Raw genomic sequence first — 27,069 nt, 5'->3', positions numbered from 1 at the left:
TGCGATTCCAACATAAAAGCAGCTGAAAAGAACAGAAGAAGGCAAATAAAGGTCAAACCGGTATCTCCAGTGCGCAATGCCAGTAGAGAGGGAGCGTAACGGAGGCGAGGAGGACAGTTAAAAACGGGGCAAGACATTTTGCAGCGCAGGTGTGGGACCTACCACCCCCACCACGCGCTGAAGAAATCACCCGCAGTCCACGGGGACAAGCGCTGCCCTTCACTTACTTGAAGTACAGGTCCTTGAAGGTGAAGTGAGTTTCCACAATGCCTGTAGTTTTAACTCTGGTCCGCAAAACATCCTGCTGAGTCGGAATATAGGTCGGCTGGGATATTCTATCCAAGTCATTTAGGTAACTAAACCAGAAGAGACAACACAAGATGCGCTTTTTTTAGTTTGCTTGCTTGCCATGAATCTTTTATAAACTGCAGAAGAAAGTCATCACAGAATTTATTCATCATCTTCACACAGTACAAACCTCAAACACGCAGTGAAAAAAAAAAAAAAAAACCACCCTTGGGTCTATCCCAGGGTTGATTTGGTGGGGTTTTTTTAACCCCTCCCCATATGACCTTGCAGCATGTGCTGGGTAGAGTTCAGCTAGCTGGGGAGCGACGCCCGGTAAGCAGCGCTGCTGATGCAGAAGCCATGCCAAGACTGGTATCTCTTGGGGCAATTCAAAGTAGTCAAGGTCTTTCGCATCAAAGCACAAGGCAATAAATCCAGCGGCTCGCTTTTAAAGGGCAAGAATACATCAAATGAACCAGGGGGAAAGAATTAAGCGTCAAGAACTACCCCTGACATAAGCAGATTCGCTCACCTCCTCTAGCAACAGCAAACTGACCCACCGCTCGCCAGCTCCCCGACGGCACGGCCGCCGGAGGAAGCTGCTTCTCTGCAGCACCAAGGCAACGCGCCCATCAAGACCCCAACTAATTCCAGCTACAGCAGATTCCCTTTGAAGCTCGGCCCTTGGGCACATCAGTAAGAGGTATACATCATTTCCAGCAGCGTCAGAAATCCCACTCCAGCCAGCAACACCTCGGAGCTCATTTTTCCTGTTAAGGGGAAGGCGACGGCCCCCTGCTTCCGCAAAGGAGACCAGGATTGCTCCAGCTCTGTTGGGAGGGGACCAGCCACGTCGTTATCAGGAGTGGTTTTTAATCAATACCGTACTCTAACTGTGAGATTTTAGTGGTGCAATGGCTCTACACTGGTGTAATAACCCTGCCCTCCCAGCCAAACGTTATCAGCACAGATCCCTTGTCAGCCAGGGATCGCTCCTTCCCGCACGGCGCATGCCCGAGAGCTGTGCCAGGAACCCCAAATTTCCACCTGCCTTCGTCACCGAGCAGGCAACACACTGAGCAACATCTCCCTCCTCCGTCAGCCTCAGCACCTCCTCTGGCCAGGACTGCCAGCACATTTGCAGAGCACTGACCTATTTTCTAAACCCCAGAAGAATCCAGCCTACCTGCCAGCCTCCTGCCCGTGCTCGCCCAGCGCCGCAGGGCTTTTCTCACAGAGCCGGTATCTACAAGCGGTTGTAGCCCTGAAAGGGCCAACTCCTCTCCTGTTCAGTGGGATGTGAACTGGTTTGTGAACTGCTCTTTGACCAGAAACACAGCACCCAAAACTTACACTTGGGACTGGCTTTAGCTTCGTAAAACAGAATTTGGAAGGTACTTACCTTCATTGGGCTTCTGTTAAATATTTTTGCTGAGGAAATAACATGCCCAGATTTCCCCCCCCACCCCCTCTCTTTCCTACCAGTAGGAGTTTAGCTGGGATATGGTGGTTCAAAAGCTGATGTGAGTGCTACCTAAGAACTGACCCAGCAACTCCTACCAGCTTGGCTTTGGTACAGGTCACACAGCTGCCCCCACCACTGAAGTGATAAATGTGCAAAGCTGAAGCTATAAACCACCTGCTCCTAATTGCCAGCTTTCAGCATCAGAAGTTTGGGCAGTGAAAGTGGTATAATTCCTACTTAAGGCTCTTTAGGCAGCCCATGAGGAGTGAATGAAGTCAGGCAACTCCCACCAAATGAATTGCAAAGTGCCACTCGAACACTTGCACATCAATCAGGGAACACGGAGTATCAGATTAAGCAGGGCTCTATCTGCAAGCTGCCTTAAAAAATAAGCTTTGCTAGACTAATTCCAGGGAGACTCAAATGGTAAATCCCAAGGAAATGCCCAAACAGTTGGAAGATCCCGCGCAGGGGATTTCCCTGCAGAAGAGCCACCCAAGTGCACGTGCACACAGCTTCCTCCAGCCACCCTCGCCTCGTGGGAGGCAGTTGACTTTGTACATGGTAGAGGGGAAACAGTCTGCACAGGGGCTGGGCTCTGAGCCTGGCTTTGTTGGGTGGGTCTCCTCTGCCCACAGATTTAGTGGAATTGCAGAAAAAAAATAAAACCACCATACACCACCCCAACTGGAAAAGCAGAGTCTGAGAGTCAAGGTTTTGAGCGACTCATAACCCCCAGCTCGCCACAGTCTGTCTGAAAGTTTAAAGACGTTCCTCACAAATATTGTTTCAGGAACTGAAAACATACACCTTACTGAATCTCTCCTCATCCCACGCAGTTTGAATCCCTTTTCACACTCTCCTTCCCCACCAAGGCTTCCTTCATACGCTGAGGTTGCAACACTTGTTCCCCCCCTTGGATCCCTGTGTTTACAGAGCCAGCTATTTCTCATGCTTCAACACCACCTCGCAAACAAAAGCTCGCAAAAAGACAGTTTTGGTTTGTTTCCCTTTTTTTTTTTTCCCCCCCTTAAAATGAGGACTGGAGTACAAAAACAAGCTGACCAAAAGCCTACAGCGTAACTCCTGTTTGTCTTAGAGCCCTCCCAGGACATCCTGTGCCAGGCTGGCACTGGTTCAGTACCTGCGTGTGCAAGGATCTGTAATTCCAGTCTGGTCAGAAAACCTGCCAGATTGAGTGTCGGCCCATCTCACGCTCAGACTGCTCTAGGAAACACGGACTGCAGGAGGGGGATGCTCTGAAGCGGACAGTGTCCAGTTGGTGAAGATAACAGAGTTCCCCTCCTCCACACTCTCACATGAACCCTGGAATGGTATTTTCCTAACAATTCAGTCATGTTTCCTTTTAGTGCTGGAAAAGAATGCTTTCAAGGCCAAAAATGGCTCTGAAAGCTCTGAAAGATTCATACAAAGCATTTATTATGAACAGCTATCCGCAGCCTGAGCTACGGGAAGGAGGGGCTGTCACCATCATGCCCGAAGGCAGAGCAGCAAACAAAAGCCAGCCCTTTCCAGGGAGAGGAGACAAGAGGGCAGAAAGATGCAGGTTTGGTACCCAGGTGGGTCGGTATTTGCAGCCACCAAACACCAAGCTTTCAAGAAACGTTATCACAAACACCTGTGCCAGTCTGACGACGCAAACAGTATTCTTCCTACATCCAGAATTAATCATCTCTAGCCAGGACTTCCTGCAGCAAGAAGAAAACAAGTGAAGACCTGGTGAAACCTATATTTAAGAAATGCATTTCTTCTGCAGAAATCTGCTTCCCCCGTCTCCTCATGTCTAGCTGGATTTTGGCAGATTAAGCAAAGCAGAAAACAAGGTAACAGAGCAGGATCTCCAGGAAAAGGGAATGTTGTGTTTTACCTTTATCAATTTGAACGCTCCTCTGGGCCTGCTAAGATAGACCCACAGCCTGCAGCACAGACCTACGGGTGAAAAAGCTCCCTTCAAAAACCTGAGCTGCGATCCCAAGGTGGTGCTACTCGAGGGGAACCACAAGAAAGCATCGGGAGGACAATGCCCTGCACACTAGTGCTTGAAAGCAAAAGGGAGAAAAAAAACCACATAGAAGTAATCTAGGTTTTATCCAGCATCATGTCAGGGAATTCAGGCCAAAACTGCCACTTGGGAACAAGACAAGATATGCCAGAATAGAGAATAGTTGATCAGAAACTATGCTAATTGCCTGTGAGACTGCAGATAATTACCTACAGTATCTGCAGACTGGTATCTGCATGAACTTCGAAAAAAAAAGTAGCGAAACCAGCAAGTAAAATACTTTAAAGCATTATCTGCTTGCTGACATTTCCAAGTATCAGAGGTAATTAAGAGATGTGCGAGACAGCAACATGCCTCAGCACCCCCACTGCCACACCAGCAAACAGGTTTTTTGTTCTTTGTAGCTATTACACCAAGAATTGTGTGCAGAGGTCCAAAACGCTTCTCCACGGCATTGACTCGAGATGGGGGGGGGGTGTGAGCTACAGAGCCATTTGCTCATGTCATAAGTAAAGAAAAATGGGAAGTTGCAATAAGTAGAAATATAAATATTTGCAATACCACACCAAGGACAGGGTGGTTGCTAAAGGAACATTATCAGATGGTGCCTGGAGAAGACACTGAGTGTTTACACTAGTGCTTGAACATCCAGTTTAGACCAAGAGTTACTCAGATGTTCTTAAAAAAAAAAAAGAAAACCTGTAAAACACTACGATTCCGGGACAGATCACTCGGATTAGTGTCACAAGTGGTTATCTCCGGGCGCTTACCCCCGCCCGCTGCGTTTGTGTTACGACACCCCGTTATTACAGTCGTCTCCTCTCCTCCCACACGGCCTCCTGCCTGCCAGGGCAGCTCCGACGGGCAGGATCCCTGCCCGCACAAGGGGAAGCGGTGCTCGACAAGACAGGAAACAGCAGGAAGAAAAAGTTTTCAGAACAATTCAGTGCTGCCCCGAGAACCCTGGCGTTCTGCCACAGCACTCTTGTTCTTGACGCCACCTAATTTTCATAAGCAATCGTCCACAGAATCATCTGGGTTGGAAAAGACCTTGAAGATCCTCCAGTCCAACCATTAGCCCAACATTGACAGTTCCCAACTCCACCAGATCCCTCAGCGCTGGGTCAACCCGACTCTTCAACCCCTCCAGGGATGGGGACTCCCCCCCTGCCCTGGGCAGCCCATTCCAACGCCCAACAGCCCCTTCTGCAAAGAAATCCTTCCTAAGAGCCAGTCTGACCCTGCCCTGGCGCAGCTTGAGGCCATTCCCTCTTGTCCTGGCGCTGGTTCCTTGGCTCAAGAGACTCATCCCCCCTCTCTGCACCCTCCTTTCAGGGAGTTGCAGAGGGCCATGAGGTCTCCCCTCAGCCTCCTCTTCTCCAAACTAAACCCCCCCAGTTCCCTCAGCCACTCCTCACACATTCCTCTGTTTTTTTCCCCCCATTCTGGGTGTCTCAGCAGAGGCCTCGTGGTCTGACGTGAAGCAACAAACAGCACCCAGTCAGCCAGAACCAGGCTTGAAACACAGCGCAAGACAATTTCAGCTGGAAAAACCAGTCATCTCAAATGGGGCACGTATTTAAAGACTGCTAACCCTGAAGTTTCAGTCCTGTTTGTAGGAGATATTGAAAGGAGCAGGGAAGTGAAATTCCCCCAGGAGAACTGCAACAAATGCCAGGACGTACGCAACCACCACCACCGAAAGGGATTGCAGGACATCCATCCTTTAAGCGTGGTGGACAAGAGAACTAATTGGGTAGCACCAGAAGATAAGGCAGGTCAGGAGCCACACGTTGAGCAGAGAAGGAAAAATACTGACTGAATGCTCATCTGGCCATCTGGTACGACGGGGGTCCTGCAGGTTTTTAACTGCACGATCGTGCTCTGCTTTAAAGGCACCAACTTGCAGCGTTTCCTGACTGCCGAGTTGCCGGGCTACCGCTTGAAAATGATGCTGCTTTAGTGCAATTTCCTGTGGTCTTAGGACAGGAAGCAAAATTCTCTGATGCACTTATCAAAAATGACACATGGGTCATCGGGCTGCAATCTCTCTCCCACGCAGATGTGACACCAGCCCATGACAGCCATTCGTCACGGCAGCTGTGCCTACACGAACCAGTAACTGGACACGAGTGAGTTGCAGATATTCAGGAACAGGAATAACCCTCTGAAATCCAGTCTCCGGAGGGCAGCCAGGACAAGTGGGCACCTACTAAAGCAGGTTAATGTCCTCTCCCCCCAGTCTGCTCTGCTTCTGAGCCCTTTCCACCCTGTTTTCCCCAGCCTGCCTTCATTCTCCTCTTTCAAAGCTGCCATCCAGACCACAAAGCCATGTTCCCCATCTTTAGCTTCCTCAAGCTCCACTCAACCACTTACGCTTCCTGCCCTAGATCCTCTGCTCAAGAAGTCCTTAAGCCTTCCTTCTCTTCTCCACATCTTTTCACTAAATTATTCCCTCATTCATCCTCCTCCTCATCTATCCTTTTTTCTCCCTTTGAATCTGAAGTTTCCTCCCTGCATGCTGTAAAGGCACACACAAATCTGAGAAAGCCTCCTCTTGTCAACTCACTTACCTTGATCTAAACCCATGATCGCCTGCCAAGGTGTTACAAATTTAGAAAAATTCTTCCTTATTTTCAAGCTAAAATATGCTCTGCACAGAAAGAGCCTGCAGGCAACTGAGCTGTGACACATCTGAAGTTCCTTTACAAAGCACTTCCAAACTAATTTTTCAAAGGCTTAAAACTTGGCTAAATTGAGACAAGTTTTCAGCTGGACATCAGGAGACACACTTAACCCCAAAAATCATCCTTTCAGAGTTTCAAATATTTGTTCTAGAGAGACCAAGCACATGACGACTTTTGTTAAAAAAAAAAAGAAAAAAGCAACAACTGTTTTGCTCATTAAAAGAAATAGTTTCCCCTCCCTGCACTAACCTGCCTCTTGGAAATAGATGAGGCATTTAGTCAAAATTCTCATTAACCAGCCAGCAGCAGCCTATTTATCTAGTCATAACTTTCCAATTGTTAAGCAATTGTGTGCCTTTCAGAAGCAGAGCAATAAGCAGGTTTATAGCTAGCCTGCAGCGCTGCCCGTGTGGCGTCAGGCACAGGAACTGAAGTGCAGTGAGAGCTGTTAAGGAGAACAACTATGTGAACATTGATCTGCCAATATCAGAAGATCCCACTATTGGAAATTGTTGCTCATCAGAAATTTGGTAGTTTAATCAGGAGCTCGGTTTCAGGCGGCGTTAACTCCTTTCTGTAGGGATAATGAAGGCGACGTGGCTGATCACCTGCTGTAACTAGCCATTTTAATGCAAGCTGCTAAGTTATTCTTCCACTGAAAACAGATTGGCAAATTCACCTAGGCACAGAATAAGGAATGTGGGGTTTTTCCCAATACAGGGAAGATAAACAGTAAAACTGATTTTGATGAGCTGGAGCACCGAGTCACCCTGTGAGCCCCGTGTAAACCAGTTAGACTCAGGTTTCTGTCCGCCCCCTCTGAAGGGGACCCTCACCACCCACGTGCCACCCTGCCTGCAGTCACACCGGCCCTTTCCGAGCCCCGCTTGGTTAGCTGGCAAGAGCCCAGAAGCTGGTAACAGTTTCTTACTATGATGCAGAGTCGTTAAGCTGATATTCTCTGGATCTGCTGAAGCAAGCCTGAACTCCAGCATCTCTCCATAACCGCTTAATCACGCCAGCTAGCTCGGCGGTCATCACGCCTTCCTCTGCGCTTCCAGCTAATACAAACAACTGACGGGCATCGTCCTGCAGGAAGAGGGGAAATCGAAACAAGTTAGGATGTACACGCCTTTATGCCTTTACAAGTGACAGGGAGGCTTCACATGAAGTAATGATCCCAGGGGCTGCAGCAATAAGCAATCACGGTCCCCTCTCTCCTGTTGTCCATCCAATTTTCTCCCCCAAATCATCAAGTTATTTTTCTCCTGCAGTCAGAAAGGCAAATGCTGGGCAAGCAGCTCCAAGCCCGTGGGGTGAGATGCACCGATCACAGGTGGCACAACACGCTTCTGTCGGGGATCACCGCTCCCAACAGGCAGCATCCACATCAGAAACACGACATGCCAGTAACTTGGCATAACGCTTCAGAGAAAAGGTAAGTACGCCAACGTGCTACTATAACGATAACTAAACGATAAATAATAGTTTTTCAACTGGAAAACCTCTGTTATAGTGTTGTAGAGTATGGCGACAAGGAAAAATTCAGTATCAGAAGGAAGCTTTGGATGATTATAGGTTTAAGGCTTTGAGGACTGCCCACCTGCTGCTATAGCTGGCAGAAGTAAGGGAGAACGATTTCTTAATAAAGCATTTTGTCAGGAGATGGGATGGACTGATCAGGATTTGAGTGTTTGCCCTGGAGCACAAAAATTCTTCTCAGAAGTCTTAGAGTAGGACCTCAACGAGCAGATTTGAAAAGCGAAAAACAGGCTGACCTACATCCCACACTGATGGGATCTACGGTGGTCAGATCTACCAGCATCCTTCCAGGAGATGTAAGAGACCTTTCACTATCCCAGCAAGTTCTCAGCTTCAGACTGTCTCCTCCCAACATCGGCTCCTCTCACTTGAGCCTTAAACCGTACTGCCCAGCACGTACCTAAGCTTGGGCAAGAGTCAAGTCGACATGCTACTCCAAAGGGCACCTCCCTAGCACAAGCCACGGGCACTTAAATTAACTTCATCAAGGTCTGAACTGCCACAACAGAGGTGGACCTCAGTTACGGCTCTTTGCAGGTAGAGCACTTATGGGTATGCTGACAGGTCACCGCTGTGGTTTGCTGCCAGACAGTTGATTTGGTTACCCTTGGTCTTTTCCTAGGAAAGTGTGGCAAATTGTTTGCCCTTCAGCGTGGATCGGGCATGAGCAAATTCTTGGCACGCGTTTCATGTTCTGCTTTTGAGAAGCCAGATAAGCCTGGGCAGGTCAACTGAGAAAGGAACTTGGATTTTAATCTTCCTCCTTCCAGCTACCTTACTTAGGTTGAGATCAAGCACAGAGGAAACGTGGAGGGGAACACCAGGGAGGATTCGGAGCAGCAGCTGAAGAACAGCCTAGGTTAACATGCAAGTGAAGATATGCCCTTCAGCCAGGATGCTTTATATCGTAAATTCAAAATATCTGTGGTTGCATCACAAAGAAACAGATTAGGTTACTTCACTTACCGTGTATTAACTGTAAGCACGAGGAGTTAGTGCCAGATAGAAAGAGTCACAGGCTGTGCAGCTGCTGTCCTAGGCTGATATACACAATTCCTTTCTCCTACCCGTTTTCAGGAGTCCCTGACTTCCCATTCTGTCTGTGCTTTTTTCCCCACCATCACAGGGGTCAAGCCTTCCCCATTTCAATTCCTCCCATCTTGAAGTGTTGGAGGTGAACACCAGTAACACCCCAAGGAATCAGCAGAACTGGATGTGCGAGGAAAAGCAGGGCCTCAAACCCCCAAAAACTAAAAGGACAATTACAGGTAGTGAAAATGATTAAAATTTGGCTCAGCTTAAAGATTAACTGGCACAATACTGTGGAACCCCACTGAAGAGTGATGTCAAGCAATTTAAACCAAAGCTGAGAATTTTGTTAAAAGTTCAAATAGTTTAGACAAAGGTTTGGGGATTTTTTTTTTTTTTTTTGAGCATTTAAAATACTGAAGGTTCTTACCTGTAACCTCAGTAAAATACTTGAGACTTTGTAGTGGTACTATGCTAAAGATTATGAAAGGTCTTTTGCTACTGTATCTTGTAAGAAACATATTTCCACTGTAAGGGGACTGAATTTCTAGGATTCATTAACACAATTCACAGCACAGACTCAGACTAAGGGAAAAATAAGTGAAATACTTACTGCTCTGGCAACTTCCCCAAAGTCTATCTTTAGCCTTCCCATGGCTCTTATGATCGCAATGATGGACTGGATAGTATTGCTGTAGACAACCACTTTATATTGTTTGCATTCTTCCTCTGAGTAGCCATCCTCATGAATAATCCTGGAAGAAAACCAAGCCATCATTCCCAAGCCAAACCAGAAGGGCACCGCAGATTTTTTTTATTTCATCTCGTACAGAAATGCAGTTTACACGCCTGCACTCTCACTTACTTCATCTGCTTCACAATGGTGCTTTTCCCAGACTCTCCAGCACCTGAAAAAAGCACAAAAATATTCTAGTTAGCAATCACATGAAATTCAAAGGAAAGGGAGAATGTACTCCTTCCAGTTCCCGCACAGAAGTTGATGGGGTCTGTGCACTGCTGCTGGTAACCGCAGCGGTCCCAGCCCCTCGGGAGGGATCACTGCAGAGCACAGCCACAGGTACGTCCTTCCCGGGTTTTATTTACAGATGCTGACAGCCATTGTGCATTCAGCCGTAAAAAAAACAACCAAACAAACTAGAGTTTCTGAATTTCCAGAGTACACTTCTAGATCATTGGGGCTAGGTCTGAAAAACTGGGACAAGGATTTATCTAAGAGACTATCTACCCGCCCTCTCTTCCAGCTCAGTAACTACGGGCCAAGGCAGCCTGACAGTTAAGTGCATCAACGCCATCAGCTGCTGCCCACCATTACTGAGCTGTGCAAGCCTTAAATAACCAGGTGGATGTTAATCACAGATCCCAGAGCATTTTTACTAGGAACATCAGATTCAGAAGCAATCTTGTGTGATATACAGTGGAAGGGAAGTAGACCCAGAACAGAGCTCAAAAGCACACACAAATTGCTCTTGCAGATCCAGGTGAAGCAGCTTAAGACATTAAAGCCCAGAAACACGTTGCTACGGCAGAGCAGGAACATCAAAAACGGATCTTGGAAGTTCTCTTGTCCACTTAGCACAAAGTCAGCCAAGTGTTGCCCATAGTCATTCAAACTAACGCTTTTTTTCCTACAGAGGAAAGAGCACCCCCACGACCCATTGCTGGTGCGTAGTGCACATGGATATCACTCCTGAGCTAGACACCTCTTTGAATTTTGCCAGAGCTGTTTAAGAAGATACCTGTCTAGACTTGAAGTGGCAACTATGGTGTCTGAATCACCAGCAGGTCATGGGCTCCCGCTCTAACCCTCCAGCTGCCAACGCTGGTTCCCACAGCCACCAGACAACTCGGGGATCTTCGCCGTGGCACACCCATACGCATCCGCCCACAGAACATGCAAGGCAAATTTTAATTGATTAACAAGCTCTATTCTCTATCATTCCCCACAATACAAGGATTGTTATTCTGGGAAACTGAGGATAAAGAGACCCGCGGGTTTAGCTCGGAAATGAGCCCTTGCCACAGGATGATTTCCAGGTGAAATATCAGACCTGCAGGCTGCGGCACTTGGCCATGCCTGCATTGCAAACAGCCTTCCTCCAAAGAAAGGCAGAGAAACCTGGCTTGCCAAATCTCTGCAGACCTGGGGGGGCTGAGTTATCCCCGTCTGTCTGCAAAATAACAGCTAGTTAATCTGTTTTTCACAGCTTTTTCTCTCAAACCACAGAGCACTCACAAACGGCGTCCCCCTCCCACAGGCACGAGGCAGGAACCACCTTTGCGCACCCGTGCAGCAGCCGACGCGGCTCGGTGGAGCAGACGCCTACTCCAGGATTCAAACCCCCCCCGTTATCACGGTTTCCAGAGCTGTGCAGTCAGCAGCAGCCATGTCCCAGCCGGGAAGCATGTGGAAGGCACACACGGTGTTACTGAGTGTCAGCAGAAGCGCAGGTCCTGGGTTACTCCACCTCCTGTGACCGCAACACCGGGAGGTCACTGCAAAGGAGCCGGACCAGCCGGTGGCTTCAGGGTTCCTCAGCCTAAAAGGCTCACGCTGAGCTGCAGAACTGGGTTTGCTGAGGGCAAAGGAATGAAGTCGAGCCTGCCTGGATTTGGATATATGAGTCAAGAGATCTTGGATGGACCAAAAGACCCAAGTTCCCATTCGCTTCCAGCACAAGGCACCAGATGTCCCAGCCTGCAGAGCCTACACAGCGCAGCGTGCTAACCCAGAACGGCACTGCTACAGGCAAGGCGAGCTTTGTTGGAAGAGAAAAATTATTTTTAGATTATCAGACCAACATGAAAAAAAAAAAAAGACCAGCTTTCAGGAATGCCAGGGTCAGGCTGTGGCATACTTCTTCAGAAAAAAAAAAAAAAGCAGAAAAGCTTTCTGGTGTTGCCTTTGGGAAACACAGCTTCCAGGAAAGAGCTTCCCAAGCCCCTCGCAACACCCAGAGAGGACAACACCACGTTCCAGTTTCATTCTCGCATCCTGGAAGCCTCAGGAAGGCCAGCTCCTAGGAGCAGCACCTACTTTCACAAACAGGGTGTGACAGCAGCAGCGCTTTTTAAAAAGCACAATTCGCTTCTGTCTCACGACTTCATGTCAGATCAGCAGAGGAACCAGGAAATCAAATCCCCGAAGATAAGAGGTCACTTTGTACGGTTTGTGATGGGTACGAATTATTCCCTTGCTTGGAACTTTGTACACCCTTTTGCCTGCTTATTTCACACTCCTTCGGGTTTGTTTGCCAGTATCGCTAGGAAAACCCTTTTGGCTGATAAGGGAATTAAAAGCACTGGCAGGACCGTTAAGGTGCAGGTTACAGCGGTGGCTGGGAAGGAGCAAACACAACTGCTGCTTCCTGAACAGTTACACAACAGCCAGATACAAGCAGCTCATTCACCAGGGGCGAACGGGTTGTGCCAACCTGAGCCCAGCCCTTTGTTGGCACGTCAGGACCGAACGAGGCCAATGCAGCCTTTGCAGCCACGCACTTGTATTTCCACTCCCAAGTTCATCCTGGTCAGTTCCCAGATGTTGGTGAGGATTCCTGAGGAGCCATTGCTGTATTAAATTACAACAGAAAGTTTCCCCAACATCAGACAAGGTCATTTTCGAGCTGAAGGTGCATTTCCTATTTGCACTTAAGACAACTTCAAACCAAACAAACAGCCACGTATTTTCACAGCTCTTGGCGCCCGAATAGAGCAGATGCAAACCAGCCTCTTCACACAGCAAGAGCTTCCGCAGTCAGACAAGCACTTTCACGGCAGGTTCTCAGGCTGCCAAACGGGAGGAAACTCAAGTCAAATGGTGCCTTAATTCGTTAAACCCATTTGCAGGTGTCACGGGGTCGTACCTCCATCGCAGGGCGGCTGGACGAGGATTTCTGCTTCTTTGGATCCATTTTGCACAAGAGAAGGGAGAGGCAACACGAGACACACGCTGGTGTTCAACAAACAAGTACCCAGTGCCTCTCCTGCGCAGCTCCTGGGGGGGCCACAGCCCCGATATACATCTAAGAGCACCAACACCTTTAAATGCTGATTGCTCAGATACTGCCTTGAGTTTATCTGTCTCGACATGCCCCTCGAGGGACTGTAACACTAACAGCTGCCCTGCACAGTAGGAGAACTGTTTCCAAGATAGGCCATGTAGTGCAATTTAAATCAATTAGCGTTTAGTTTAGGTTGAAGTATTACCAGATTAGAGCCTCTCATAACAAAATACTTCCAGACTGCCAAGTTGCATGTCTGCAAACCAAAGAATTTCAATTTTTAAGTTATTCCTAAGCATAAGGCGATTCAATATTTTTTTTTTCCTTCCCTCAAGCCTTAAAGAAAAGCTATTGCTGGTTCAAAGCTCAAGATTCCACCTTCAAAGCCATTCAAGAAGCATTAACCAGGATGAAAAACGAAGCACATTTTAAGCAGAATCCCCCAAAATCTGCTCAGATGTTGCAGTTAACACCTTCCACCCAAGCAAATCCCAGGGCCTGAAGCACACTATGCCAGCAGGGCGAGACTCTGTCTGAAACCAGCAGCTTGCAGGAAACATCCTTCCCTTCAGCAGGCGGTTTTTCTTTTGTTATCGCCTCTTCTCCCAGCTGCCAAGATGTCTGTGCCTCTCCTCCGGCTGGCACGGATTTTAACAGAGATGGCATCAGGAAGGGCTTGGGAGTATTTGTGTGCTCCTGATACGGCTTCTCAGGCGCTCAGCACGGCAGCATTTGCGGTCAGATGTGAAAACGTTAATGCTCTATAGACTCAGCACTTCCACCCTGGTGAGGGACACAAAACCTCATTTTTCTTTTCCACAGCCATCCTCCACATTCTCTGGATTAAAGTGCTGTGATTTGAAAGCTTCTGTGTCCCAAACCAGCGGTGTTCGGCCCAGTCCCAAGAGCAGGAGTTTAGAAGCAACTTTTGAACACAACCTCTTTGGGTTTTATTGCTCGTCGTCATATTTGCTGTCATTTCCTCCTTAGATTATCTTAAAATAATCTGCTGCTGCAGCAGGCAATGCTGAACTTGTACTACCTGTCATTTGACTGACAAAACAGTATCAGATACAATTATGCCATGACAACATAGCCAAGTTGGTTATACAACACTAATTCAAACCACATTCAGTTAACTCCTTCCCTTCTCACTTCCAACCCCCACACACTTCAGTGGAGTTTAGAGGAGCAGCGATCCACAGAAGTTACTCACCCTACGGGACTAGCAGAGGTAGGAAATAGTGACCCACATCCTCTAAACCTCTCTCCTTACCAACATACAACCCAGAGCTGGCTCCTACAGCAGACGCTATTGGCAGTCACAGCTACAAAGGCACGGCCAAGCTGTAAGTCACCACCTCTGGGGTGTTATTCCTAAAGGAGTTTTTCTTGATGTTCCAGGTCCTCTCCCAGGCTCGCTCTCTGCTCCTGCAAGAGCCATCCAGACAAGGTACCTCATTAAACAGTCATTTAAAAACGTCTGCCCTCCAGCTCCATAATCGTTTGCTGGGAGCTCCTGCTGGGGTGGCAGCTGCTTGCCGATGAGATGGCCAACGTCAGGCACGGCCTCATCTCAATTGCTCAGGAAAAAAAAAAGCATTACCATTGCCCTGGTCTATTCCGACATACCTGTACCACATCCTCCCACACAGCACAAGGCTTTTTTCAGGGGCCTCTCTCACATTATGCCTACGCTTTTACTCTTTAACTCCCCCACCCCAGACAAGGTCCACAACCATTTGCATTCTACTCTTACTTTCCAGCCCTAGCTTCAGCTTCTCCAGGTCTCACTTCTGTTCTCTGACACTTGAAACTTCTCTAAACATTTGCAGATGTACACACCGCACCAGCTGCTATTTTCCTTTTTCCAACTCACTAGAGTGGCTGTAAAGGGTTTGCATAAAGAGATCCATATTAGACCTACTTGGTAAACAGCTTTTAATCTGCACCCTTTGTTCCCTGTTATCATGCAGCTTCATTTACCCTGATACAGGTTGTTTACACTTACAGTGTGGCTTAAGCCTTCAGTCAAGTACCTTCAGTAGGGGGAAAAAAAAAAAAAAAAAAAGAGTAGGAATTTAAATGCTACTGAAACACTGCTCCAACCTACAGAAAACCGATTCTTCGCATTAGAAATTAAGATGACGAGTGCAAGTGGATAGAGTTACATTGAAATTCTTACGGACTCCGCAGGCGAAGCACCCAGCCTCTGGGATTGCAGGCAGGGACCAGATGGGGAGCTAGAAAGAGTTGCAGAAATCATGAAATATGACACCGTATCTTACTGGGTTCAAAAAATATGAAAGTCAGAGCATTGCTGGGACGTTTCTCACTGTAAAAGGAAAAGCAAACCTTTCCTTTTTGCTCCAATTAGCACGGCTACACAGGGATCACGTTTCGTCACAAGAAACCGAGGCTGACCTAAACGGGGATGTCATAACTCCATGGAAAAATTGTTTCAGAAGTCTTAACTTCTCTTTTCTCAAATTAGCAGCAAGGAACCTGTTTATCCCACAGCTCTGCTTGCACACCCTAGACACAAAGAGCAGCTAATCTGTCACAAAGCACTTGCTGCTTTTTGTCGTAGTGGCTCGCCCCACTTGATCGATGCACGCTCCACAAGAATTCGGTGGAGTCCTTGCTCTCCACCACGTCCTTCAGCTAGCAACCCTTCCCTCCAGAAACCAGCCCCAGCCAGGGGGTACGGCAGCTCCTGCGAACCTCAAACCATCCGAGTAACACCCCAAGCGCTTAGGGGAGAGCTTGGCACCATCTGACAATGCTCAACTCCCTCCTGCTCAAAGGGTGGCAAGCCCTGTATGAAGCCCGACAACCAGATCCCTTTTTCCCTCTGGATGGGGAAGGAACCTGAGCAGCTTTCAAGCCATGTTAGTATTGGCCCTGGGAGAGCGATGCATACAAAGGGGGGAAATTATCACCCAAGCACTTCCCCTAAGGAAGCCAGAGGCCTTCCTGGAGCAGGAGGTGGGAAGCCAAGCAAGTCGGCATGTCCACGCGCTGGAGATTACAGGGAAGCGAGCGACAAGCAAGCTACCAAAACACAGCCTAGACTGTGAATTACAGGTCTACGCAACTACACTCCGGATAAAATGTTTGCTTTTAAACCAATTACTTATTAATTCACAAGGAAGGTAGGTCAAAGACTACCTACGTCTTCCCGACACGAGCACCAGTTCACTGTTTCTGAAGGTACTAACAATCTCAAGCGCGTTTCTTCTAAAGCCGTATCAAAACTGCATTAAATTGTACTTCAGGTGAGGAATTTCCCACCCCCCATTTAAAGGGAAAAGCCCTGCAGCATCTGAAAGTTTCTGAAAAGAAACCAGGTCACTGCTGAAAAATTCTTACTAGAGACACAGAAGAGATGCACCTGGAATATCCATTAAAGTACAAGCGAGGAACACAAAAATTAACAGACTGACATGTTTCTGATTTCTAGCCTCTAGAGGAGAGCATGCACAGCTTGTAACTACAGCAACAGCCTGTATCAGCTTTAAAATCTCAGCAGGGGTTTGGCAGAAACTTTGCCAGACCATTCCTGAGGCAGGATGATGCTGCAACCCTTGCTGAACTCTGAAATCCACGGGAATTTCTCAGTGTTTCCAATATTCCCTCTTAAACAGCTCAGGAATAACCCCAGACATTTTACTTGAAGAACATGAAGTTGCAGGGCTGAGTTACAGACCTGGGAAGACAACACGACCCTTTCCTGCTAAGGCGCAGCTGTGAAGTGATGCCCAATGGCCTGGCTGTGGTTACAGCCCACCTGCAAAACCCAAAACTGAACAATCTCCCCTCTGACAGACTAAAAAGGGCCCAAAGCAACAACATGACAAAGCTGTTGGGAGTCCAGCCCCTAAAATATCAAGGGAGCCATTGCAAAGCATGGAGCAGGAGCGGTTCAAATCGTCATAAACCCCGTTGGATATCTCCCCGATAAAACAGATGTTTCCTTTTGTCAACATTTATCCAACATCCCACCCTAGCAAGGGTACAAATACTTCCCCTTACACACAAACACACTCCTAAGGTCATTTCCCACAATGCTGCCCTCCTGGTTTGGATTCCACCTGGAAAGGCTCTTGGACAACCCCACACCCCCTCCTGCAGCCCTTGTACCTGTGCAGCCACATTTCTGGAAAGCTGAACTATCATGTCCTCTTCCTTCGGGGTTTCCAACCTCATCATGCTGAACTCAAATCCTGACATCCCCACCTTCTTGTATATGTATTTCTAAGCAAGGGCAAGCTGCCATCCCTGCTAACAGTCCTCCCATCTGCCCTGTCAGGATTTTTTTATTTCAACGCAACCCTGGAAAGCTCTTGGATATCACAAGGCCAAGAGGGGTTCAACACACTGCAGAATCAAATGCAGCGAAAGAGCTGCGCTGGGAATCAGGAAAAGGGAAAAAAAAAACTTTAGAGAAAGGAGTGGTATCATACCACAGGGCCCCAAACAGGCAGCTATTGTTAGAAAAGTCAACAGGAACCAGGACAGCTTAGGTTGACACTTACGCTTTTACGAGAATAACTACACATCGGAAAAAACAATATATACAAATAAAATAGGGCATATGGGCTGAGTAAGGCTTAACTTTGGAGGTAAGAGGAGCCAATGTAACAGGACAAACCACTTGAAGTTGTCGCTGCCTTTGGATGAAATAAAAACGGAGGGTTGTTTAAGAAATGCCATTTTGAGATCAGAAGTAACACGAGCCCTGCGATCCCTTCAAGGGGCCTTCAAACAAAACGCAGCATACTGCTTTGCCTGCTGGCTTACCTGGGCTGCAGCTGATACAGCTTTTCTGCCCAGAAGGTACCTGGAAGATGCCCAGGAACAGCAGCAGCCCCAGAGGAGGATTTCCCAACACGGAGACGACCGATACAAGAGCCGTGTCCGGGTGGCTGCGGCCAGCCCAGCCCGCGACTCACCCTGCGGTACAGGCCGAGGAGCTGCACGTTTCCACTTCGCTTTCACACGCTCACAACAGATCGCAGGCACTTCATGCTGCATGCAATTGCATTTATTTTCCATATGAATCTAATAACGTCCCCATAGGAAAAAAAATCAGGGAAACAATTAGCCTTACATATATCATTCAGCCTTAAAATGTTTGCATAAGCCAGAGAACTGTAAGACTTGAAACCATAAAACTGTAAATGCCTCAGTGATGAGCATTAACCCCTGAGCACCCAAGCATTGTCTTTTATAAGCCTTTTTCTTTTTGCCTTGAAACTTTTAGGGCATTAGCCTTGCATTACTTCAAGGCTTTGAACATGTAACAATTGTCTTAAAGCTTTTTGCAGAGGTTTTTAACGGCTGCCTCAGGAGAGCAAGCCTTCGAGTGCTTGGCATGGCAACCGCCTCCATGCAGGGCAGCGCCAAGGCCAAGGCCCATCGATCAAACCAAGAGAGGATGCCAGGGAGTCTGTGCCAGCACTGGGAGAGACCAGCAACCCATTTAATTTGCAGCACTTAAAGCAGACACCGTACCACACCACAGCCGAACGGCAGCCAGGGACTGGGAAATGCTGGGTGCAAAGCGCCAGCTCCGCTTCACACTGGAGGGTGGTTAAAAACATCCCGTGACCATTCAGAAGACTGAAAAACCCCCCAGGAAATCTGCACCAGTCATGCCGACCACTGGGAAACACCGGGCTGGCGGAGCTAGCCGCCTGCCAACGCGCTGTCACCCACACACGGATCTGAGTGGCCATCGACGTCACCCAGGAGTTGCTTAAGGAGCTGCAGAAATAGGCACAAAATCATGCAATTACAAAACTGAAGAGGTTAAGAGAGTTCTTTTCCTAATAAAAATAAAGATAGAAACTGGAAAAATGGAAAAAGGCTAGTATTGGCAGGCAGATGGCTGGGGGTTTTTCCCCTTTCTTGCACTAGATCTTAATGACCATGTAAACTTGGAGAGGCACAACTAAGAGGACAACTGGTTTACAACCACTCGTAGCCATGAAGTGGACAGACAGCAACTGTTGATGTTCCTCCACTGTCATCCCTCAAGCACAATAAAGGTCAAAGAAGTGACTCCATAAGCAAGACTTTTGGTGAATACAGGACACTGGTCTTACAGGGGAAGGTCTTCTCCACTCAAACTGCAAGGCCAGTGTGCAAGAGTATCTGGGTGACAGCATGAGCATCCTGAACTTTGGCAACGTCCCTTTTCACCTTTGATACAAATAATTTCTTCTACAAAAAACTATTTTCATCCGTGGCCAGAATCAAATCAAAGTTCAAATCAGATTCAGAAGAGCGACGCTAACAACCGCATTACCTAATCCTGACTCTGACACCACCAGCATGGGGGAGAAGGGCTGTCACAACCGAAACTGCCGAGAGCCACAAACCCAAACGCATGAGAAAACATTTCCCTGGTGGAAACGAAGCCTTTCGTTCCCCCCGTCAAGTGGCCAACTGGCCCAAGGGTGAGAATTGTAAATACCAGCTGTGCCCCTTCTCCTCCGCGAAGCCAGCACCAGCTACGCTCGTGGTAGGATGCCGTAACAGCCTGCACCATCGCCAGCAACCTGTATCCTAAATGTTCACCAAGGGAGCCCCGAGATCCCTCCTCCCCAACCAAAGCATTCAAATCCTTTCCGAAATCAGCTGCAAACACCTTCTCCTCTTCAGGAAAAGGCCCCTCTGCTGCATTTTAAGCAACCCAGCAAAGAGCCAGCCCAGGACTTCTGGTTTGCAGTTGTTTTTGCAGCTCTTTGAACAACACTCCTGGGAGTGTTTTAAACTAATTGCACCTGCTGTTGAGCAGCGTGGACTCGAGACACCCACTGATACACAACACGCTGCTGCGATGTATCTTTTGGCTGAAGATCAAATGAACATCTCTCCTGTCTGGGCCTCCCGGGCACCCCTTTCTCACCGACAGCTCCTTATGTTCAGACCTACGTTTTTATGTTCAGACCCAAGTTTAAGCATGAGGAGCAGCTCCCAGTGAAGTGCTGCAGCATGTCACAAGCATAGCAAACATCCTCCCTAACCTGTCACCAGAGTCATCCTGAAGATGCACTCCACAGCAGCTTTTTCATCCTCCGCATGCCATGGAATAACACGGTAGTACCAATCCTTCTCAGGCAGGATTCGCACAAGTGGATGCTCTCAGAGATACCAGATAAAAAAGGCACCACCTGGTCTGCTTGGAATCTAGTCTGGGTGGAAGACAACAGAGAAACAGCCAAGCAAGGCCTATAAAATAGGAGTTATATCAGAAAGCAACAGATGACTCGGAAAGGGAGGGAACAGCGGGAAGAGAGCGGTTTGGAAAAGATTTTCATTAGCCTGATCTCCCAAGTATCAAGTTTCTTCTTCTTGTGATGTGCCTGTTTTTAAAAAGTCAAACATCCACTGAATTTGATGCAGGGACAACAGTCCCGAGTTGTTAAAAACACTTATCAAAATAAGCAGCTGGGTGGGGAACAGACTGTTAGTTCTCCCGCTGAGGGAAAAGCTCATTCCTCAAACACGAGGGAGTTCGCGGTGGACGGGGACCCCAAAACACAAAACTACAGGAGGCTGAGCTCCACCGGCGCCTCCACTCACCCCAGAGTTTGGATCCTGCTCGTTGTTTGTTTTTAAAGAAAACCCAGCCAGTGCCACCCTGGTAACTAGAGAAGGTTAAACAAGGCAGAGAAGTTACTAAACACCAACTGAAAAAACATGAAATAAGAGACAGGCATCGGATCGCCGCCATCGCTGGTACCCGCGGGGGAACAAAAGGTGACGGCACAGAGGCAGGGTATCACCTGAGCCTCGCCACCCGGTTTATGAAAAATAATCAGCATCTGTCAGTCATTTCAGATGCAAACCCTGTTGAAGTCATTAAGAGACACTGTTCAACCCACTTGCCTGAAGAACAAGCGTCTTATGTATCTGAAGTGGGGAGTATCGTGCCTTTACAGCTATAGTTGCTTAAAGCTTAAAAAAAGCCACGTTCTAATTAAAAAATTCTTCTTCACAGAGCACTCCCCTCTTCCAAGAAAAGTTATTTCAATGCTCTGCCTCAGAATTTAATGAAACTTGAATCATGTCCAGAGGGCTCTTGGAGGGTAGGATGAAATCCCAATTCCCCAGCCAGTCACTCCATCTGTAGCTGAGCTGTGGGCTATAAACTGTCTGTCCTCAGCTGCCAGGGCTGTGCCCAAACACACTCGTCTGTCTGTCTGTCCACAAGCACATGACGTATACACAACCCAGGTGGCACCAGCCAGCCAGAAGTCCCATCCCACAGCTGGCTGGTGGCACTGGATGTGCCATTGTGCAGAAAACAGAAGTTTGCACCTAGGCAGCAGCAGGCAGGGTGGCAAGATGGGTCTCTTTTCCGAGCTGCAGCTGCCCTGATTAAATCATGGCTGAGTCCTCAGAAGACTAGTGAGGTTAAGTCACTCCAAGGAATTATTGTTTTGTCGATAAAAAACACATTTTACCTGCCCTGCATCTGTTTTTGGTGGGCAAAGGGCTGAAGAACCAACAGAAGGTACACAGAGACCCTGTGCTTGCTCCTCACCCAGGCAGGTGGGAAAACACAGCTGTAAGCTGTAGCTCCGGCATCCCACCACAGGGAAATACCAGCACCAAGACAGATACTACGTCCATCTCGGCAGAGGACAAGTGCACGGAGTCCTTCTAGAAGCTCAAAGCGCAGATGAGAAGTGCTGTGTCTTCAGAGCGAAGATCTGACCCATTATCAAACTGCTTCAAGCATTCTCGGCTGGGAAGCGGTCACCAGAGAGCTGGGACACTTCTGCACGAAGATCGGGACATCTCGGACATCAAGAGCACCTTTCCCAACCCGAGCTGGGAGTCGGGCACTGATCCCGTCACAGCTCCCACCAGTTAAGCTAATTGGATTGAGCTATTTAACTTCCATCTTATGAAAACGCAACTCAGGGCTGAGCCCGACTGCTGTGTGAGAAAAATCTTCCCGTGGCCACGAGTCACAAGATAGAGAGCTCACGGAAGGCTCCAGATAGCTCAAGGATCAGAGGGGACAACAGCTCCCTGCAGGTCCCCTGCATCACCCCAGCAGCCCCAGCTGGGGAGGATGCTCAGATGAGTGGCCACGGCACCAGGACAACCCGAGCTGGAGACCTGTGCCCAACCTCAGAGCTTCGTGTCACCCTTCGAAGGATGTTAAGCAGCTCCAGAGCCAAGGAACGGCTGGGTCTGACACCCTGATGGTCCCTCTGAAACGGGGACCCACAACAAAGCTGCTCTGCTTCTAGAAAAGCTACTTCTGGTTAACAATATTCTAAATAGCAACAACGGCTTTGCCCTGATTTGCATCCCTAGAAGGTACTTTTCTAGGTTTTACCAAAACAACCAAATGATGTTAAGCACCAGCGCTGAGGAAGCTTTGGTGAATTTTGGGGAAAAAAGGTTGAAAAAATCAGTCTCAGAGAAAAAAAGCCGAGGCCTCCAGGAGCAGCAGAGCTTGCAGTTTGCTCGGTTAGTTCTGTAGATGAAGGCTATTTTAGAACAAACTTATGCTTTTAATTATTTTTGCATGAATTAGCAGGACGCTTCAACATAATTACACAGACTGTCTAAACCCAGTAAAACTGTAACAGGCTGAATAACGGTGTGTTTTAGGCACAAACAGTTCAAGGCTGGCTGCACCCGCACAGCCAGAGCCACAGAAATGCCATTCGCACAGGCCAGGCTGGGCAGAGAAGTGAAACGGGCTGGATTTGGCAAGAGGACAACTTTGTGCATCCAGCAATGAGCTTTGTCACTCCATGTCACACAAAACCCCGCTGAGACAGCCCAGCACGACATGCCAGACCGTCTGAAAGGCGCTGGAAAACAGAGCTAAGATACAGGTTAGCACCTAAACTAACCAGGAAGGGGTCCTGCACCCTCCTCCATTTTGGCTGCTCACCCCAACTGGAAAAAAAAAAAATCCCACAGGTTTCTACATCAGCAAATTGGCATGTCTGTGCCTGCAGAATAGCGTTTTCCTGGAGGCAAACTAAGAGCAGAGAGGCAGAGTTTAGCAGAGGGATTTGAGCGAGGACTCCCAGGCTGGTCCCAGCCTCCCAGGAGCGCTGGCTTTTGTTGCAGAAAGCGTTTACCCGCTGCTGCGAAGCGGTGCGTGCGGTCACTCAGAGCCCAGCGCCGCTCGGCTGAGAGCGTTCACACACCAACCAACCATCACGCAGGCAGGGGTTGGCACGACCTCGGGTCAGTCGCTATTCAACGCTCAGGTTTACTTTTGTTTTATAAAAAAAAAAAACCCCAAAAGCTTAGGAGTTGCTCAACACGCGGAGTTGTGAAAGGGAAACATTATGAAGTGATTTGAAATTCCTGCGGAGAAGCTGCTGCACAAACAGCTCCAGGATCATCTTTCACCAACCACCCCACAGTTCTCAAGCCGAGATCACCTCCACCAGCATCCGAACCACCTCCTGGATGGAAGGTGACTCAAGTGTGTCCAGAGAAGGGCAACGGAGCTGGTGCAGGGTCTGGAGCACAGGTGTGATGGGGAGCGGCTGAGGGAACTGGGGGGGTTTAGTGTGGAGAAGAGGAGGCTGAGGGGAGACCTCATGGCCCTCTGCAACTCCCTGAAAGGAGGGTGCAGAGAGCTGGGGATGAGCCTCTTTAACCAAGTAATGAGCGATAAGACAAGAGGTAATGGCCTCAAGTTGCACCAGGGAAGGTTTAGACTGGATATTAGGAAGGGTTTCTTTGCAGAAGGGGTTGTTGGGCGTTGGAATGGGCTGCCCAGGGCAGGGGGGGAGTCCCCATCCCTGGAGGGGTTGAAGAGTCGGGTTGACCCAGCGCTGAGGGATCTGGTGGAGTTGGGATCTGTCAGTGCTGGGTTAACGGTTGGACTGGATGATCTTCAAGGTCCCTTCCAACCGAGATGATTCTGGGATTCTGTAATAATCAAACCTTCCTGGGGGAAGGGAGTGCACAGCTGAATCCCCCGCTCTTTCCTCTTCTGCCCAAGAAAAGATGATGCTCGTGGAAGAAAGGAGGAAGTCAAATGCACCAAAAACCTCCTAGTTTTGGGTCTGTCGCTAACTCAAGCTCTCCTAACACCCAGGCTCGGTTAACAGCAGAGCTGGGAAAGAACGACCACCCTTTGTACAAGCAGGAGCCTTTTCTTAACCTACATAACTCCGCAAAGCCCAAACTAGGGCAGTTTTTTTAACAGAGCTGGGGAAGAGCGTATGGACTCCAAACTTTTTCTGTAAAGAAATACATTTCTTCAAAACTTCACTGCATCAGCAGTACTGCAAGAGTCTCACTCTAGTTACATAAACCACCGCATGATCTTACAACCAGTTAATGATACGAGACACTACGTATCTTAGACATTTTAATACTATGTTATAAAAAAAAAAGCTTGCTCAAACAATGGAAAAAACCTCATGAACTTTTTCCATGAGCTTCTTGATGCCTTACTGAAAGGATGTTTGTTCCCACTGCAGATATTTTTCTTCTGGCAATTAACTGTTCTGCCTTACCCACACATTAAGAGGGCTGTGTGTGGGGAGAGCACAGTTCAGCATTCCCTTTGATCACCAGGAATCATTACACTAATTTTTAAAACTAGAAAACCATGACATTTGAGAGAGATGGCAGGTTACAGCCAGGTGCAAACCTGATCTGAGATAGCTATTTTTTTTTTTTAAATGAGGGTAGATACAGATCACTACTCCAGTGTCACGCCACGTGCAAGTCCAATTATTCCAGAAGAGCTTCTCCAGAGTAAGGACATGCACAAGCCCTTATCTGAAGACATGCTCAAAACCACAGCAATCAGCTATTCTGCCACCATCCAAAGACAACAGCAGTCCAAAAGGCAGCTGCTGCTTGTACTTTTAAAAGCTTCACCTGGTCTCCAGTGCTTTGAAACCAGTTATCATACAACCTTTTGGATACTCCCTCCACTCTGTCATTTGCTGACGAGGTCAGTCTTGGCCCCAAAGCCCTTGGTGCCTTCCCAGCATCGCCACAAAGAATGCAAGAGCACAAAGCAAAAGCCTGACACACAAAAATACGAAGGAAGAATTATTCCATCCAGAAAATTTGCAAGTGTTGCTTACTAACACCAAAACGAACACCTGGAGAATAAAGGATTATCTTGACCCACAGCCAAGAAGTTTTCTACATTCACACAAGATTGCAAACCTCGGAGCACCTCTTGCGAGGGTACAAGTGAAAACAGGGTAAATGGGACAAAAAAAAAGTATTCTCAGGACAAGGATCACTTGGGAAGCAGAACTGTTCGTTAACACATCCCGTTGTAACGGGAGACACTCAACACCGTTGTTCTGGTCCTCACGAACTCCATCTGTCTTCCCAAGATAGAAAATGTCAGTTTAACAAAAAAAAAAAAACCCAAACCCCTAACCCAGACGTTAGAAGAGAAAGACCTACATGACCAGATGGTCCACCTACCACCCTGCACTGCGCTGCCTGGTCCTGAGCTCACACGAAGCTGCAAAGAAATGGCACAGGAGACAGCCCGTGTCCGGCAGACTTGAGGTGGGCAGCTTTTGCCTCCTCTAGACTCTAGTTTCACCCACAAGAACATCTAAACATGGCTACCAAAATATGGACCAAACACAGCAAAAGTTCTCTGCTGAGGAGAGCCTGCAGTTCTTTGAAAGAGAAGTACTCAGTTCAGCTCTTCTCAAAACTCATGAACGCGTTTTAGCTGGAAAAAGTAAACACAGAGAAGCGACGCTTCCTTTCTCAGCTGCCTGTACACACAGAGGCTGCAGCGGGGCAGTGACAGCGCCACGGGTTTCGTACTCCTGCAAGCTCTGCAGAACCAGCTCAGCTACGGCAGAGTACGCCGAACTGAAATCATCTTCTGCGCAGGCAGAGCCTATCAGGGATCCGTAGCAGCACGAGGCACGGAGCACCCGGCGTGATCATCGTACCCCTGCCAAGGCAGCTCACACGCCAACGTGGGCGCTTCGAGTCCGAGAAACACAGGTACACAGGGGCCATTTTCACCTGACTGCCTGATAAAAGGATTTAATTCCACTACCCCACAACAAGCAAAAAGCTTAACAGCCAAGCCCCAGCGATAGAATCTCTGTGTCCAACCAAAAGCACGGGTGCTCCCTTCCTTCTCTGTCCCAGGAACCCGAAGATGAAAGGACACCTACACCAGCCCAATGAGCACCTTCTGCTCTCAGAGCCCCAGCCCAAAGCCACTGTCCCCCAGGAGCAGCCAGCGGGGAGCACTGGTAACATCCAGGCTAGAAACAGGAGAGTTATTTCATCAGGCAGCAGCCGGCTAGGAAAAAGCCCCACCCCAGGACAGCAGCATGCTCCCCTCACCCCCCAGGAGGCCAGGCTATCTCCTCCTCCCTCACCCCAGAGAGGGGATTGGGGACCCACGGTAGGGTGAGAGGACAGGACCACACCTGGTGTTGGGGACCTCATGGAGAGATGAGCCCTCACCAGTGACACAAAGGCAGGGCTGCTATTCTAAGTGGCTTTATCCCACACCCACCCCGAACACCCCAGTTCCTCCCCACAGCTCTCCCAGGTCTCCTGTCAGGATCCTGTCCCAGCCCCTTCATCTTCCTCACACCTCCCCAGACCTGCCAGGGATCTCTCAGGCCCCTCCCCAGCCCCTCTTCACCATTCCTCTCCCCACCACTCATCCTCTAAAGATCTTTTAACCTGGTGGACCCCCTCCTGATTCCCCTCCTCCCCTCAAAGACCCCTTCAGACCCCCCCTAAAGCCCTTCTGAGCCCTGTATAGCCCCAAGCCCCCTTCCCAGGGGCTCCTTCACCCTCTCCAAGCCCCAGAGACCCCTCCTGTCGCCTCTCTCTGCCCTCTCAAACCTCGGCGGGCCCCGGGGGCGCCCCAGCCCTCTCCCACCCCCTCCCTGAGCCCGCGAGACCCACAAACCCCCTCACTAAAGCTCCTTGTGCTCCCCCCCCCCCTCCTTCGCTACAGACCCCCCGCGGCACTACAGACCCCGAACTCTG

At 48.7% G+C, this 27,069-nt stretch overlaps 1 protein-coding gene across 1 annotated transcript in view; it reads right to left on the bottom strand.

Moving 5' to 3' along the window:
• Positions 1-27,069, bottom strand: part of GNAI3 (G protein subunit alpha i3) — a 33,233-nt gene that overhangs the window by 5,789 nt on the left and 375 nt on the right. Inside the window, exons 2-5 of the mRNA XM_074893440.1 lie at positions 9,900-9,942; positions 9,648-9,789; positions 7,395-7,552; positions 228-356 (exon numbers count right to left, since the gene is read on the bottom strand). Coding sequence (XP_074749541.1) covers positions 228-356; positions 7,395-7,552; positions 9,648-9,789; positions 9,900-9,942 — 472 coding nt within the window. The remainder of the gene's footprint in view (positions 1-227; positions 357-7,394; positions 7,553-9,647; positions 9,790-9,899; positions 9,943-27,069) is intronic.

Source organism: Strix uralensis, chromosome 24 (genome assembly GCF_047716275.1).
Source record: "Strix uralensis isolate ZFMK-TIS-50842 chromosome 24, bStrUra1, whole genome shotgun sequence".
NCBI classification, from domain to species: domain Eukaryota; kingdom Metazoa; phylum Chordata; class Aves; order Strigiformes; family Strigidae; genus Strix; species Strix uralensis.
This window is presented reverse-complemented; position numbering and strand designations above follow the sequence as displayed.